Raw genomic sequence first — 15294 nt, 5'->3', positions numbered from 1 at the left:
TCCAAGTACAGCAAAAGGTTAACCCTTTAGATAGATCTGATTAAACTTGCCCTCACCCCTGATAGACTCTGACCCTCAGCACATATTGTTGATATTTATAACACCTTTTTATATAATTTCTTATTTGAGTGGTCATGCCATTATCGGGTATCGGGCAGTGTCCAACGTTAATCCACATCTAAATCATTACTGGGGTTGTCTTGCATATGGATTTCACATTTGAGGGAGTTGTACTGAACGTTACACATTAACCAATATGCTTAACATCATGCGTTTACTTTACAACCAAAGTGATAATGACAGAGGAACTGAGGAGGCATAATAAACTCTCTCTGTATTTGAGCCTGACCCACAAAGAGACACTTTGGGGACAGAGGAAGAGTGCGGAGGGAACACTGTGAAATCTGAAGAGGCACAAGACAGACCAAAGACAAACTAACTTAGTGTAGGCTGAGAAATTTATTGAAACAAGTCAAAAGACACCTTTTGAGTTAGTAACAAACAGAGTTAGTGAGAAAACCATAGTGGCTGTAGGGAACCAGAGGCTGTTGGAGAGGACAAGTCCAGGTCAGGCTGGATCAGATTGTGTGTTAGTTACGGTGTAGTGAGAGAGGGTAAGAGATGTTGTCTGGAAGTATTGTATGGGGGACTCTGCTGGTACTGTCCTGTGCTCTCAAACTCTCCTTGGCACAGGATGAACACATGAACAACGCACTGAGACTAATGTCAGAGACACCACTGATTGAAGTGACCAACACATTTCTCTCTCATAAGACCCTAGGATGGGTGATTTTAATGTTTAAACCAAAATGAATATTTTATAATACATTACATCTACACATTTTATGCATACTGTAATGTTAATGGCACAAAACAAATGTCAATGTGAGCTGTGTACTGTACATGCTTCTATAAGATTTTGGAGGCTGTTTTTTAATGTTTCAAGATGGTTCTGTCCTAATGTACAGTTAAAGAATGGCCGTGTGTTAGCAGCACTGACTGCCCTGTATGAATAGTATCATGCGTTGTATCTCTCTGTCTGACTACAGCCATAATGACCTGCCCTGGCAGATGAGGATGAAGTTTAACAACCAGCTGAATAAAGTGGATCTGTACACCCTCAACAACACACACACCAACATCCCCAAGATCAGGGAGGGACGACTGGCAGCACAGGTACACACACGCATGCACGCACGCACACACACACAAACCGACAAGGACTCACCAAAGGTGTATGTGAGGGTGCCTGATAATAATACATGTATTACATAAGGGATCATCAACTAGATTCAGCCTCAAGCCGATTTCTTTTCTTGAGCGGATGGTCGGGGGTCGGAACATAATTACAAATAATTTGTAGACTGCAAATTGACCACAAGAAGCCCAAACAGATATAATATTTGACTAAAACATAATAATTTTAAACCTTGCTTACATTTGTATATGATCAAGCATCTCTCTATTATACGTGGAAATACTTGGGAACAGATTTCCCAAATTAAAATCACTTGGAGCTGATTTCCTGGTGTTTTTACAGTTATTCATGTTCATCAATAAAAATAAAAATAAATTTAAAAAAATGTTCAGAAAACTTGGGGGGAGGGGGGGTCAAATTAAACCACCGCCAGTTGGGGAACCCTGTATTACACCATAACAATAATAAAAAACTGATCAAATGTTTATTGTCCCCTTGCAGTTCTGGGCAGCATATGTACCATGTGAGACTCAGTACAAAGATGCCGCCAGACAAACTCTGGAGCAGATTGACGTCATCCACAGAATGTGCATGAAATACCCTGAAGCCTTCATGTTTGCTACCAGCAGCAAAGGTGAGACAGTCATCTACAAACATTTTTTAAATAAAAAGTAATACAGTAAGGGCTCTACTCAATATGTAAAGCGGAAGTGTTGTAGATTCCGCTATATACAGTGCTATGAAAAAGCATTTGCCCCCTTTCTAATTTTCTCGACTTTTGCATATTTGTGATACTGAATGTTATCAGATCTTCAACCAAAACCTAATATTAGATAAAGGGAACATAAGTGAACAAATAACACAACAATTACAGTGGGGGAAAAAAGTATTTAGTCAGCCACCAATTGTGCAAGTTCTCCCACTTAAAAAGATGAGAGAGGCCTGTAATTTTCATCATAGGTACACGTCAACTATGACAGACAAAATGAGAAAAAAATATCCAGAAAATCACATTGTAGGATTTTTTAATGAATTTATTTGCAAATGATGGTGGAAAATAAGTATTTGGTCAATAACAAAAGTTTCTCAATACTTTGTTATATACCCTTTGTTGGCAATGACACAGGTCAAACGTTTTCTGTAAGTCTTCACAAGGTTTTCACACACTGTTGCTGGTATTTTGGCCCATTCCTCCATGCAGATCTCCTCTAGAGCAGTGATGTTTTGGGGCTGTCGCTGGGCAACACAGACTTTCAACTCCCTCCAAAGATTTTCTATGGGGTTGAGATCTGGAGACTGGCTAGGCCACTCCAGGACCTTGAAATGCTTCTTACGAAGCCACTCCTTCGTTGCCCGGGCGGTGTGTTTGGGATCATTGTCATGCTGAAAGACCCAGCCACGTTTCATCTTCAATGCCCTTGCTGATGGAAGGAGGTTTTCACTCAAAATCTCACGATACATGGCCCCATTCATTCTTTCCTTTACACGGATCAGTCGTCCTGGTCCCTTTGCAGAAAAACAGCCCCAAAGCATGATGTTTCCACCCCCATGCTTCACAGTAGGTATGGTGTTCTTTGGATGCAACTCAGCATTCTTTGTCCTCCAAACACGACGAGTTGAGTTTTTACCAAAAAGTTCTATTTTGGTTTCATCTGACCATATGACATTCCATTCTCCCAATCCTCTTCTGGATCATCCAAATGCACTCTAGCAAACTTCAGACGGGCCTGGACATGTACTGGCTTAAGTAGGGGGACACGTCTGGCACTGCAGGATTTGAGTCCCTGGCGGCGTAGTGTGTTACTGATGGTAGGCTTTGTTACTTTGGTCCCAGCTCTCTGCAGGTCATTCACTAGGTCCCCCCGTGTGGTTCTGGGATTTTTGCTCACCGTTCTTGTGATCATTTTGACCCCACGAGGTGAGATCTTGCGTGGAGCCCCAGATCGAGGGAGATTATCAGTGGTCTTGTATGTCTTCCATTTCCTAATAATTGCTCCCACAGTTGATTTCTTCAAACCAAGCTGCTTAACTATTGCAGATGCAGTCTTCCCAGCCTGGTGCAGGTCTACAATTTTGTTTCTGGTGTCCTTTGACAGCTCTTTGGTCTTGGCCATAGTGGAGTTTGGAGTGTGATTGTTTGAGGTTGTGGACAGGTGTCTTTTATACTGATAACAAGTTCAAACAGGTGCCATTAATACAGGTAACGAGTGGAGGACAGAGGAGCCTCTTAAAGAAGTTGTTACAGGTCTGTGAGAGCCAGAAATCTTGCTTGTTTGTAGGTGACCAAATACTTATTTTCCACCATAATTTGCAAATAAATTCATTAAAAATCCTACAATGTGATTTTCTGGAGAAAAAAATTCTCATTTTGTCTGTCATAGTTGACGTGTACCTATGATGAAAATTACAGGCCTCTCTCATCTTTTTAAGTGGGAGAACTTGCATAATTGGTGGCTGACTAAATACTTTTGTCCCCACTGTACATATTTATTTCATTTATTTCATAAACAAAGTTATGCAACACCCAATTCCCCTGTGTGAAAAAGTAATTGCCCCCTTACACTCAATAACTGGTTGTGCCACCTTTAGCTGCAATGACTCCAACCAAATGCTTCCTGTAGTTGTTAATCAGTCTCTCACGTCGCTGTGGAGGAATTTTGGCCCACTCTTCCATGCAGAACTGCTTTAACTCAGTGACGTGTGGGTTTTCAAGCATGAACTGCTTGTTTCAAGTCCTGCCACAACATCTCAATTGGGATTAGGTCTGGACTTTGACTAGGCCATTCCAAAACTTCCAATTTGTTGCTTTTTAGCAATTTTCATGTAGACTTGATTGTGTGTTTTGGATCATTGTCTTGCTGCATGACCCAGCTGCGCTTCAGCTTCAGCTTCAGCTTCAGCTTCAGCTCACAGACGGATGGTCTGACATTCTCCTGTAGAATTCACTGATACAGAGCAGAATTAATGGTTCCTTCTATTAAGGCAAGTCGTCCATGTCCAGAGGCAGCAAAGCATCCCCAAACCATCACACCACCACCACCATGCTTGACCTTTGGTATGATGTTCTTACTGTGGAATGCAGTGTTTGGTTTTCGCCAGGCATAATGGGACCCATCTCGTCCAAAGAGTTGACTCAAGTTTGCCAAAAAGCACCTGGATGATCATCAAGACTCTTGGAAGAACGTTCTATGGACAGATGAATCAAAAGTATAACTTTTTGGACGACATGGTTCCAGTAATGCCTGGCGAAAACCAAACTCTGCATTCCACACTAAGAACATCATACCAAAGGTCAAGCATGGTGGTGGTGGTGTGATGGTTTGGGGATGTGTAGTATATGATGAATGGTGGTCATCATTGCTGTCAACAAAAGAGTCCATCTATGCTGCATCGTGTCAGAAGTTTTTATTCATACCACGAGGTTACAGCATAAATTACAGACACGCGTTGTCTGGAGAGCAGTTGCCTCGAATTATAATAACCGCTCTGGGGTTTATTGTCCAAAACCCTTCTTATATAGACACTGCCAAAATAAGGGTTACCCCCTCTTCTGGCCAATCCCCAGTCTCCCCTGTCTACAAGACACTTCCGGTCTGTTGTATTTGGCGTCACACCCAAAACATTCCCTCTTCCTACTAACACAAACAACATTCCATTTCTTCATGAAAAACATTTAACAAAGGCATAATCTTCAGATACTATAGATGGTTTGGGGAACATTGCCTTTAAATTTCAATCACACTGTAAAGCTGAACTTCTGCGATGCGGATTGAATAGAGCCCTACATTTGGTTGTGAGAATGAAACCCCTTTAGAACACTCAACTGTGAAATACCATAGATAACAGAGTTTTATTCACTTCCCACCTGTATTATCAAGTATATTTTTACCACAGATATCATGGATGCCTTTAGTCAGAACAGGACAGCCAGTCTGATCGGGGTGGAAGGAGGACACTCTTTGGACAGCAGCCTGGGCACCCTGCGCACCATGTACCACCTGGGGGTCCGCTACCTCACCCTCACACACAGCTGCAACACACCCTGGTGAGTAGGATGGGCTCTGCTAGCCTGCTGACGACAGGGCCACCCTGGTCTGGGGACAAGTTGCCACAGATTATACTTTGTAAGTGACAAGGGTTTTTTTTTTTGTGGTACTTTATAGTTGAGATTCCTAAGTATATCAACACTTTAGACCCCATATGATGCTCTCTCAAAGAGCTAGAAATGACAAGAATACAAATGAATGAGACAACAGGTAACAGCTGAAACGGCTTATTAATAGACAAACAAAATACTGTATTCACTGACTTCTGTGGTTGGGAAAATAGGGGATTCCTGTCGCCACCTGTTTCAGAGGTATCATATTCTGGGAGAGTTGTCTAAACAGATGGGCTAGCTAATCAAACCATGGCCCTGGACAGACCACAGAGCCTAGTGAATCCCCCATCAGCCCCTCACTGACTCATATCATATTAGCAGGATATAGGAGCGTGGAAAGGAAAGATCACTTTCAGAAGCTGACCTGGTGTTTTACTGCGGTTGTGTGTGTTTTCCCTCCAGGGCAGATAATTGGCTCGTGGATTCGGGAGCCGAGCCATCACAGCACAATGGACTGTCTGAGTTTGGCAAGGTTGGTCCATCACACTGAGCCACACACAGACATTGAAAATACCCACTCATTTCAAAGGTCAAATCTAAGATACTATTTAGTGCAGCTTGTAATACTTCTGCTTTTGAGTTTACTTGGAAATCAGACGTAAATGCCTGTCATAAACATAGGGAATATTTCAAGTAAATGTTTTAATCAAATGAGCAATTCCTCAGAAACTATTGGGTTACCCTCAAAGACTCATTTTCATCTACAGCTTGACATTTATGTTATAGCAGTATGACATCACCTGTATAAAACTTGATGAAAACATGTTCATTCTCTTGACAGACTATCCTAGCTACAAACCATATCATTAGGTTTGATAGGCTGAATGAATCGCATATACAGTTGAAGTCGGAAGTTTACATACACCTTAGCCAAATACATTTAAACTCAGTTTTTCACAATTCCTGACATTTTATCCAAGTAAGAATTCCCTGTCTTAGGTCAGTTAAGATACCACTTTACTTTAAGAATGTTGAAAAGTCAGAATAATAGTAGAGAGAATGATTTATTTCAGCTTTTATTTCTTTCATCACATTCCCAGTGGGTCAGAAGTTTACATACACTCAATTTGTATTTGGTAGCATTGCCTTTAAATTGTTTAACTTGGGTCAAACGTTTCGTGTAGCCTTCCACAAGCTTCCCACAATAATTTGGGTGAATTTTGGCCCATTCCTCCTGACAGAGCTGGTGTAACAGAGTCAGGTTTGTAGGCCTCCTTGCTCGCACACGCTTTTTCAGTTCTGCCCACACATTTTCTATAGGATTGAGGTCAGGGCTTTGTGTCAGGACTCCAATACCTTGACTTTGTTGTCCTGAAGCCATTTTGCCACAACTTTGGAAGTATGCTTAGGGTCATTGTCCATTTGGAAGACCCATTTGCGACCAAGCTTTAACTTCATGACTGATGTCTTGAGATGTTGCTTCAATATATTCGCATAATTTTCCTTCCTCATGATGCCATCTATTTTGTGAAGTGCACCAGTCCCTCCTGCAGAAAAGCACCCCCACAGCATGATGCTGCCACCCCTGTGCTTCACGGTTGGGATGGTGTTCTTCGGCTTGCAAGCTACACCTTTTTCCTCCAAACATAACGATGGTCATTATGGCCAAACAGTTATATTTTTGTTTCATCAGACCAAGGACATTTCTCCAAAAAGTACGATCTTTGTCCCCACGTGCAGTTGCAAACCGTAGTCTGGCTTTTTTATGGCGGTTTTGGAGCAGTGGCTTCTTCCTTGCTGAGCGGTCTTTCAGGTTATGTCGATATAGGACTCATTTTACTGTGGATATAGATACCTTTGTACCTGTTTCCTCCAGCATCTTCACAAGGTCCTTTGCTGTTGTTCTGGGATTGATTTGCACTTTTCGCACCAAAGTACGTTCATCTCTAAGAGACAGAATGCGTCTACTTCCTGAGCGGTATGACGGCTGCGTGGTCCCATGGTGTTTATAGTTACTTGCGTAATATTGTTTGTACAGATGAACGTGGTACCTTCAGGCGTTTGGAAATTGCTCCCAAGGATGAACCAGACTTGTGAAGGTCTACAAATGTTTTTCTGAGGTCTTGGCTGATTTCTTTGGATTTTCCCATGATGTCAAGCAAAGAGGCAATGCGTTTGAAGGTAGGCCTTGAAATACATCCACAGGTACACCTCCAATTGACTAAAATGATGTCAATTAGCCTATCAGAAGCTTCTAAAGCCATGACAATTTTCCAAGCTGTTTAAAGGCACAGTGAACTTAGTGTATGTAAACTTCTGACCCACTGGAATTGTGATACAGTGAATTCTAAGTGAAATAATCTGTCTGTAAACAATTGTTGGAAAAATTACTTGTCATGCACAAAGTAGATGTCCTAACCGACTTGCCAAAACTATAGTTTGTTAACAAGAAATTAGTGAAGTGGATGAAAAACGAGTTTTAATGACTCTAACCTAAGTGTATGTAAACTTCCGACTTCAAATGTAATTGTCTCTATAACACCAGTAGGATGACAGTAAGAGGGTAATTTCCCCCAGTCCTGGCAGAAACATTCATAATGGTTTTTCACTCGACAGCAACTGATATTTGAGATGAACCGCATTGGGATGTTGATTGACTTGGCCCACGTGTCAGAGAAAGTGATGAACCAGGTTCTGGACCTGTCCAAAGCCCCAGTCATCTTCAGCCACTCGTCTGCCTACGCTGTGTGCCCACACAAGAGGAACGTGCCTGACGATGTCCTGAGGAAAGTGGTGAGTGAAGGGGGAGAGGGGCAAGAGGATAGTGGATTACGGAATACATATGAGGAATTTAGCCATACCTTCTCATTAGATCTCATCCCTCCCCTGAGGAGGGTGGTGAGTCAGGGGAGAAGGGTGAGAGACGAGGGGATAGATAATTGGGAGTCGGGTAGTGAGAGGAGAAGGACTAGGGGAGCAGGCAGAGTGAGGGGATTGGATGCTGAGGAAGGTGAGGTGTATAAAGCAATTGGACCTGAGAGTGGTGGTGAGTGGACATGTGATAGGATGAAGGGGTATGTGACAGGGGGGATAAGTGGAAGAAGATGGAGAGAAAACAGACAGGGAACTGAAAAGGGGTTTAAGAGTGAAAAGGAGGTGTCTGTGGGAATAGAGGCTGAGGGGATGAGAAAGAGGAAGGTTGAGACAGGTTGTTTTAGGCAAAGACAAAGAAAAGTAAGCAAAAAGATGTGGTAATGTCTACAGTAATATTAAAACTACAATGATATCAAAAGCAAGTTAGAAAAGCCATCAGATCTTTCCAATACTTTGGAAAACAGGCAGAAACTAAGAAGTTTTATTACACTATTAAACCCAGCTCACGTCAGAAGGAAGGAGTTGAACATTTATTGTGAAATCCCTCAAGCTGACAGTAGCTTACAAAACAAGAGTACGGGAAACATTTTAGTTTTCACCTGTAAGGGCCCATAAAAACAGTTTCTGTATAGCACCATAAAATGTTAACAACAGAACATAAAAGCCCAACTGACTATACCAATATGGTAGCTACAGTTATTCATTGTAATGGTTAGTGACTTCAGTTTATAGTTCTGACTCCTCACACAGTTACATGTGTCTTCATCCTTTTTATCACCAGCGAGACAAAAAAGGCATTGTCATGGTGAACTTTTACAACGACTATGTCACATGCAGCAATACAGCCAACCTATCACAGGTGGCAGGTGAGTAGCAGTTAAATAAAATGGCTGACTTACGGTCATTGTTTTTATCATGACTTTTTATTCTCCACCACTCACTCACCCAACCTTGTCTCTCAAATTGTTATTACACAGTGCCTTCAGAAAGTATTCATACCCCTTGACTTATTCCACATTTTGTTGTGTTAGTCTGAATTCAAAATTAATTAAATAGATTATTTTCTCACCATCTACACACAATACCCCATAATGACCAAGTGAAAACATGTTTTTAGAAATTTTTGCAAATGTATAAAAAATAAACTGAAATATGACATTTACATACGTATTCAGACACTTTACTCAGTACTTTGTTGAAGCACCTTTGGCAGCGATTACAGCCTCGAGACTTCTTGGGTATGACGCTACAAGCTTGGCACACCTGTATTTGGGGAGTTTCTCCCATTCTTCTCTGCAGATCCTCTCAAGCTCTGTCAGGTTGGATGGGGAGCGTCGCTGCACAGCTATTTTCAGGGCTCTCCAGAGATGTTCGATCGGGTTCAAGTCCGGGCTCTGGCTGGGCCACTCAAGGACATTCAGAGACTTGTCCCGAAGCCACTCCTGCATTGTCTTGGCTGTGTGCTTAGGGTCGTTGTCCTGTTGGAAAGAAAACCTCCGCCCCAGTTTGAGGTCCTGAGCACTCTGGAGCAGGTTTTCATCAAGGATCTCTCTTTACTTTGCTCCGTTCATCTTTGCCTCGATCCTGACTAGTCTCCCGGTCCCTGCCGCTGAAAAACATCCCCACAGCATGATGCTGCCACTACCATGCTTCACCGTAAGGATGGTTTCCTCCAGACGTGACACTTGGCATTCAGGCCAAAGAGTTAAATCTTGGTTTCATCAGACCAAAGAATCTTGTTTCTCATGGTCTGAGTCCTTTAGTTGCCTTTTGGCAAATTCCAAGCAGCTTTCATTTTCTAGGCTTTGTTTGTTCTTGGTCACCTCTTTTTGCTCTGGGCCGTCTTCTTGGTGGTTCCATTCTAAACTTGTTCTTGCTCTTTTTGTCCTCCATTGTACACTGTCTCGCTCTCACAATCTTCAATGGCTTGGTTTTTGCTCTACATGCACTGTCAACTGTGGGACCTTATATAGCCTTTCCAAATCATGTCCAATCAATTGAATTTACCACAGGTGGACTCCATTCAAGTTGTAGAAACATCTCAAGGATGATCAATGGAAACAGGATGCACATGAGCTCAATTTCGAGTCTGATAGCAAAGAGTCTGAATACTTATGTAAATAATGTACAGTTGAAGTCAGAAGTTTACATACACTTAGGTTGGAGACATTAAAACTATTTTTTCAACCATTCCACACATTTCTTGTTAACAAACTATAGTCTTGGCAAGTCGGTTAGGACATCTACTTTGTGCATGACACAAGTAATTTTTCCAACAATTGTTTACAGACAGATTATTTCACTTATAATTCACTGTATCACAATTCCAGTGGGTCAGACGTTTACATACACTAAGTTGACGGTGCCTTTAAACAGTTTGGAATATTCCAGAAAATGATGTCATGGCTTTAGAAGCTTCTGATGGGCTAATTGACATAATTTGAGTCAATTGGAGGTGTACCTGTGGATGTATTTCAAGGCCTACCTTCAAACTCAGTGCCTCTTTGCTTGATATCATGGGAAAAGTAAAAGAAATCAGCCAAGACCTCAGAAAGAAAATGGTAGACATCCACAAGTCTGGTTCATCCTTGGGAGCAATTTCCAAACGCCTGAAGGTACCACGTTCATCTGTACAAACAGTAGTACGCAACTATAAACACCATGGGACCACGCAGCCGTCATACCGCTCAGGAAGGAGACGCATTCTGTCTCCTAGAGATGAACGTACTTTGGTGCGAAAAGTGCAAATCAATCCCAGAACAACAGCAAAGGACCTTGTGAAGATGCTGGAGGAAACAGGTACAAAAGTATCTATATCCACATTAAAACGAGTCCTATATCGACATAACCTGAAAGGCCGCTCAGCAAGGAAGAAGCCACTACTCCAAAACCGCCATAAAAAAACAGACTACGGTTTGCAACTGCACATGGGGACAAAGATCTTACTTTTTGGAGAAAGGTCCTCTGGTCTGATGAAACAAAAACAGAACTGTTTGGCCATAATGACCATCGTTATGTTTGGAGGAAAAAAGGGGAAGCTTGCAAGCCAAAGAACACCATCCCAACCGTGAAGCACGGAGTTGGCAGCATCTTGCTGTGTGGGTGCTTTGCTGCAGGAGGGACTGGTGCACTTCACAAAATAGATGGCATCATGAGGAAGGAAAATTATGTGGATATATTGAAGCAACATCTCAAGACATCAGTCAGGAAGTTAAAACTTGGTCGCAAATGGGTCTTCCAAATGGACAATCACCACAAGCATACTTTCAAAGTTGTGGCAAAATGGCTTAAGGACAAGTCAAGGTATTGGAGTGGCCATCACAAAGCCCTGACCTCAATCCTATAGAAAATGTGTGGGCAGGACTGAAAAAGTATGTGCGAGCAAGGAGGCCTACAAACCTGACTTAGTTACACCAGCTCTGTCAGGAGGAATGGGCCAAAATTCACCCAACTTATTGTGGGAAGCTTGTGGAAGGCTACCCGAAATGTTTGACCCAAGTTAAACCATTTAAAGGCAATGCTACCAAATACTAATTGAGTGTATGTGAACTTCTGACCCATTGGGAATGTGATGAAAGAAATAAAAGCTGAAATAAATCATTCTCTCTACTATTATTCTGACATTTCACATTCTTAAAATAAAGTGGTGATCCTAACTGACCTAAGACAGGGAATTTTTACTCTGATTAAATGTCAGGAATTGTGAAAAACTGATTTTAAATGTATTTGGCTAAGGTGTATGTAAACTTCCGACTTCAACTGTATTTCTGTTTTGTATTTTTTATAAATTAGCATTTTTTAATGGGATATTGATGAGAAACATTTTTCCCCATCCATTTTAGAATAAGGCTGTAACGTAACAAAATGTGGAAAAAGGGAAGGGGTCTGAATACTTTCCGAATGCACTGTATATTCACCTTTCTTTTCATGCTCAATCTAGATCACTTTGACCACATAAAGACTGTGGCTGGACACATTATCATTGGTTTTGGTGGGGATTATGATGGAGTGGGCAGGTGAGTAGAGTGAATTGACGTAGGAGTTATTCACCTAGTTACAATAAAACACCAATGAACTTGATTGAGCAAAGTGTATTATCTTAAAAGTTGCTCATTGTAATATACCAGTTAAAAAGTCTAATGTCTGAGTAGTAGTAGTAAAACATTTAATCAAAAGTAATGTTTGAGTAGTAGTAAAACATTGTAAAAAGTCATGTCTGAGTAGTAGTAGTAAAACATTGTAAAAAGTCATGTCTGAGTAGTAGTATTAAAACATTGTAAAAAGTCATGTCTGAGTATTAGTAGTAAAACATTATAAAAAGTCATGTCTGAGTAGTAGTAAAACATTATAAAAAGTCATGTCTGAGTAGTAGTAGTAAAACATTAAAAGTCATGTCTGAGTAGTAGTAGTAAAACATTGTAAAAAGTCATGTCTGAGTAGTAGTAGTAAAACATTATAAAAAGTCATGTCTGAGTAGTAGTATTAAAACATTGTAAAAAGTCATGTCTGAGTATTAGTAGTAAAACATTATAAAAAGTCATGTCTGAGTAGTAGTAGTAAAACATTAAAAGTCATGTCTGAGTAGTAGTAGTAAAACATTGTAAAAAGTAATGTCTGAGTAGTAGTAGTAAAACATTATAAAAAGTCATGTCTGAGTAGTAGTAAAACATTATAAAAAGTCATGTCTGAGTAGTAGTAGTAAAACATTAAAAGTCATGTCTGAGTAGTAGTAGTAAAACATTATAAAAAGTCATGTCTGAGTAGTAGTAGTAAAACATTATAAAAAGTCATGTCTGAGTAGTAGTAGTAAAACATTATAAAAAGTCATGTCTGAGTAGTAGTAGTAAAACATTAAAAGTCATGTCTGATTAGTAGTAGTAAAACATTGTAAAAAGTCATGTCTGAGTAGTAGTAGTAAAACATTATAAAAAGTCATGTCTGAGTAGTAGTAGTAAAACATTATAAAAGTAATGTCTGAGTAGTAGTAGTAAAACATTAAAAGTAATGTCTGAGTAGTAGTAGTAAAACATTAAAAGTCATGTCTGAGTAGTAGTAGTAAAACATTAAAAGTCATGTCTGAGTAGTAGTAGTAAAACATTTTATAAATGTTTTACGTGGAAAGAAACCCATTCTGCTGGGGGAGGAGTGCATAATATTGGCTTCAGTTTGACACACACACACCTCTACCTGTGCTGTCTGTCAGGGTACCGGAGGGTCTGGAGGACGTGTCCAAGTACCCTGCCCTGGTGGCAGAGCTGCTGAGGAGAGGATGGACAGATGTTGAGGTGAAAGCTGCTCTGGGGGACAACCTTCTCAGAGTGTTCAGAGAGGTGGAGCATGTGAGTCCTACAGTAACAGTTACACACTGACCTCTACAGCTTAGCACCATTCACAACACCACTGTTTCCACAAGCTTGACATCAACACACAAGCCTCCATAGATCTATTTAAAAAGGGCAAAGGGCTGATGCAATGCAAAATACAGTGTCATACACACAGAGATTACAGGCATATTTAATGCACTATTTGGTCCAGTGCCTTGTTACCCTCCCTGACTCTGAACTCCTATCTTCCAGGTACGAGATAGCCTGAATGGTACGGCTCCAGATGATCTGCCTATCCCTTATGAAGAAGTGGAGAACGACTGCAGGACCAGCTATGGCTACCCTGTCCCCAACCCAGACAGTGCTGGGACGGTTCTGTCCCTCAGCCCTCTGGCCCTGGCAATAACACTGACTCTGAGCAGCCTGCTGTCCTGGGCCTAGATTCACAAAACCTTCTGAAGAAGACATTTCTTCTTAACTGCCATTTTTTACTTAACTATATACTTAAGAAGAAAGTTAAGCAAAGTTGCTATTCCTCGAAAAGGTTATTGGAAATTTGTAACACCTTACTACTTGAGTTCTGTGGTCACTTCATCTTTCACAAGTTCTATTGGGGATGGAGTCCATGAACTGTGATTGAAGGAAGGATTTGTACATAGAAATGTTAACATTACTAAACCAGTAAGTGCTTCCGAAACGGTGTTGACCTTATACCAAGCAAACCCATGACCAGGCTACTTTACATTTTAGTTTAAATTGAATGGTTAAATGTGGCCCTCAGTAAATAAATAATCAGGAAAATTGTATAATCATTCGTTTTTTTGTATATAATAATATGCATCTAATAAAAACTTTACCATGCTGCCTTTTTTTGTTTTAGTGTGATGCATGTGACAAAGGAAATACTAAACAGACTGAAAAGCTTTCGGAGGGGAGTTTATGGTTGAGACAACATCTGCTTTACTTCCTTCCCCTGTTCTTATACAGCCTTAAGAGTCAATAGAACATTAATGGAACACTGTCCAATGAGCACAATTAACTTCATTTTCACATATACAATTCAAACTCAAGGCCAGGCCAGAACGGTGTGTTTCATTCAACAAAACTGTGTCTAATATCCCATCTGGTTCAATCATTTTGAGAATGCTGTACAAACAGACTTCATGAACTAGGCTGTTTGGCAATGGTGTGTTTGGACTAACTCCAAGCACCTGGCCATTATTTTATTCACACTCATAACATTTGCAATTCTTCAAAGTACAAAAAATCAAACATAACACCCAGTTGAGAAAGACAAATGGTGGATTTTGTACATTCGACACATTTATAAGAGAACAGCACCATCTTGTGGTAAGCATTGTATCAGACATGAAGCACAGTGCAGAACTCGACACATTTTCAGTTTAGGCCATACAAACTTGATTAACTGTTTAACAGATGTCATTTTTGAAAAGTGAGGTGAACAAGCGAATAAAGTTAAAAATAGAAAAAGTGGACCAGCTTAAAAAAGTGACCTTGTTAAGACCCTGTTGATGTCAAAAGTTGGATAGCATTGTTGAAAATGTCCTGGCCGGGTCTGAGGGACAGTGTGTTTTTCATAATCTGAAAGGAAATTGTGCATTTCTTTAATTGATGCTTGAGGACATAATTTTTGCAACTTTTTCAGATTATTTTTTTTTTTTAGAAATGTGTAGAGGGGCAAACAGTAAATCAACATTATATGGTCTCAGCTTCCAAATAAATCAAATTAAACTTCTGAGAGTTGGACAATTTATTCATTGCTGAAAATAATAATACTT

The 15294-nt window shown here is 40.5% G+C and overlaps 1 protein-coding gene across 1 annotated transcript; it reads left to right on the top strand.

The window, feature by feature from the left end:
* The first annotated feature begins 310 nt into the window (after positions 1-310).
* LOC121562758 (dipeptidase 1) lies at positions 311-14359 on the top strand. Its single transcript, XM_045215927.1, has 10 exons — positions 311-748; positions 1049-1176; positions 1700-1832; positions 5093-5243; positions 5760-5829; positions 7914-8090; positions 8953-9037; positions 12112-12187; positions 13375-13510; positions 13748-14359. Exons 1-10 carry the CDS (start codon positions 622-624, stop codon positions 13934-13936), a joined length of 1272 nt encoding a protein of 423 aa, XP_045071862.1. The 5' UTR covers positions 311-621; the 3' UTR covers positions 13937-14359.
* The last annotated feature ends 935 nt before the right edge of the window (positions 14360-15294 follow it).

Source organism: Coregonus clupeaformis, unplaced genomic scaffold, assembly GCF_020615455.1.
Source record: "Coregonus clupeaformis isolate EN_2021a unplaced genomic scaffold, ASM2061545v1 scaf0558, whole genome shotgun sequence".
NCBI lineage: Eukaryota > Metazoa > Chordata > Actinopteri > Salmoniformes > Salmonidae > Coregonus > Coregonus clupeaformis.
This window is presented reverse-complemented; position numbering and strand designations above follow the sequence as displayed.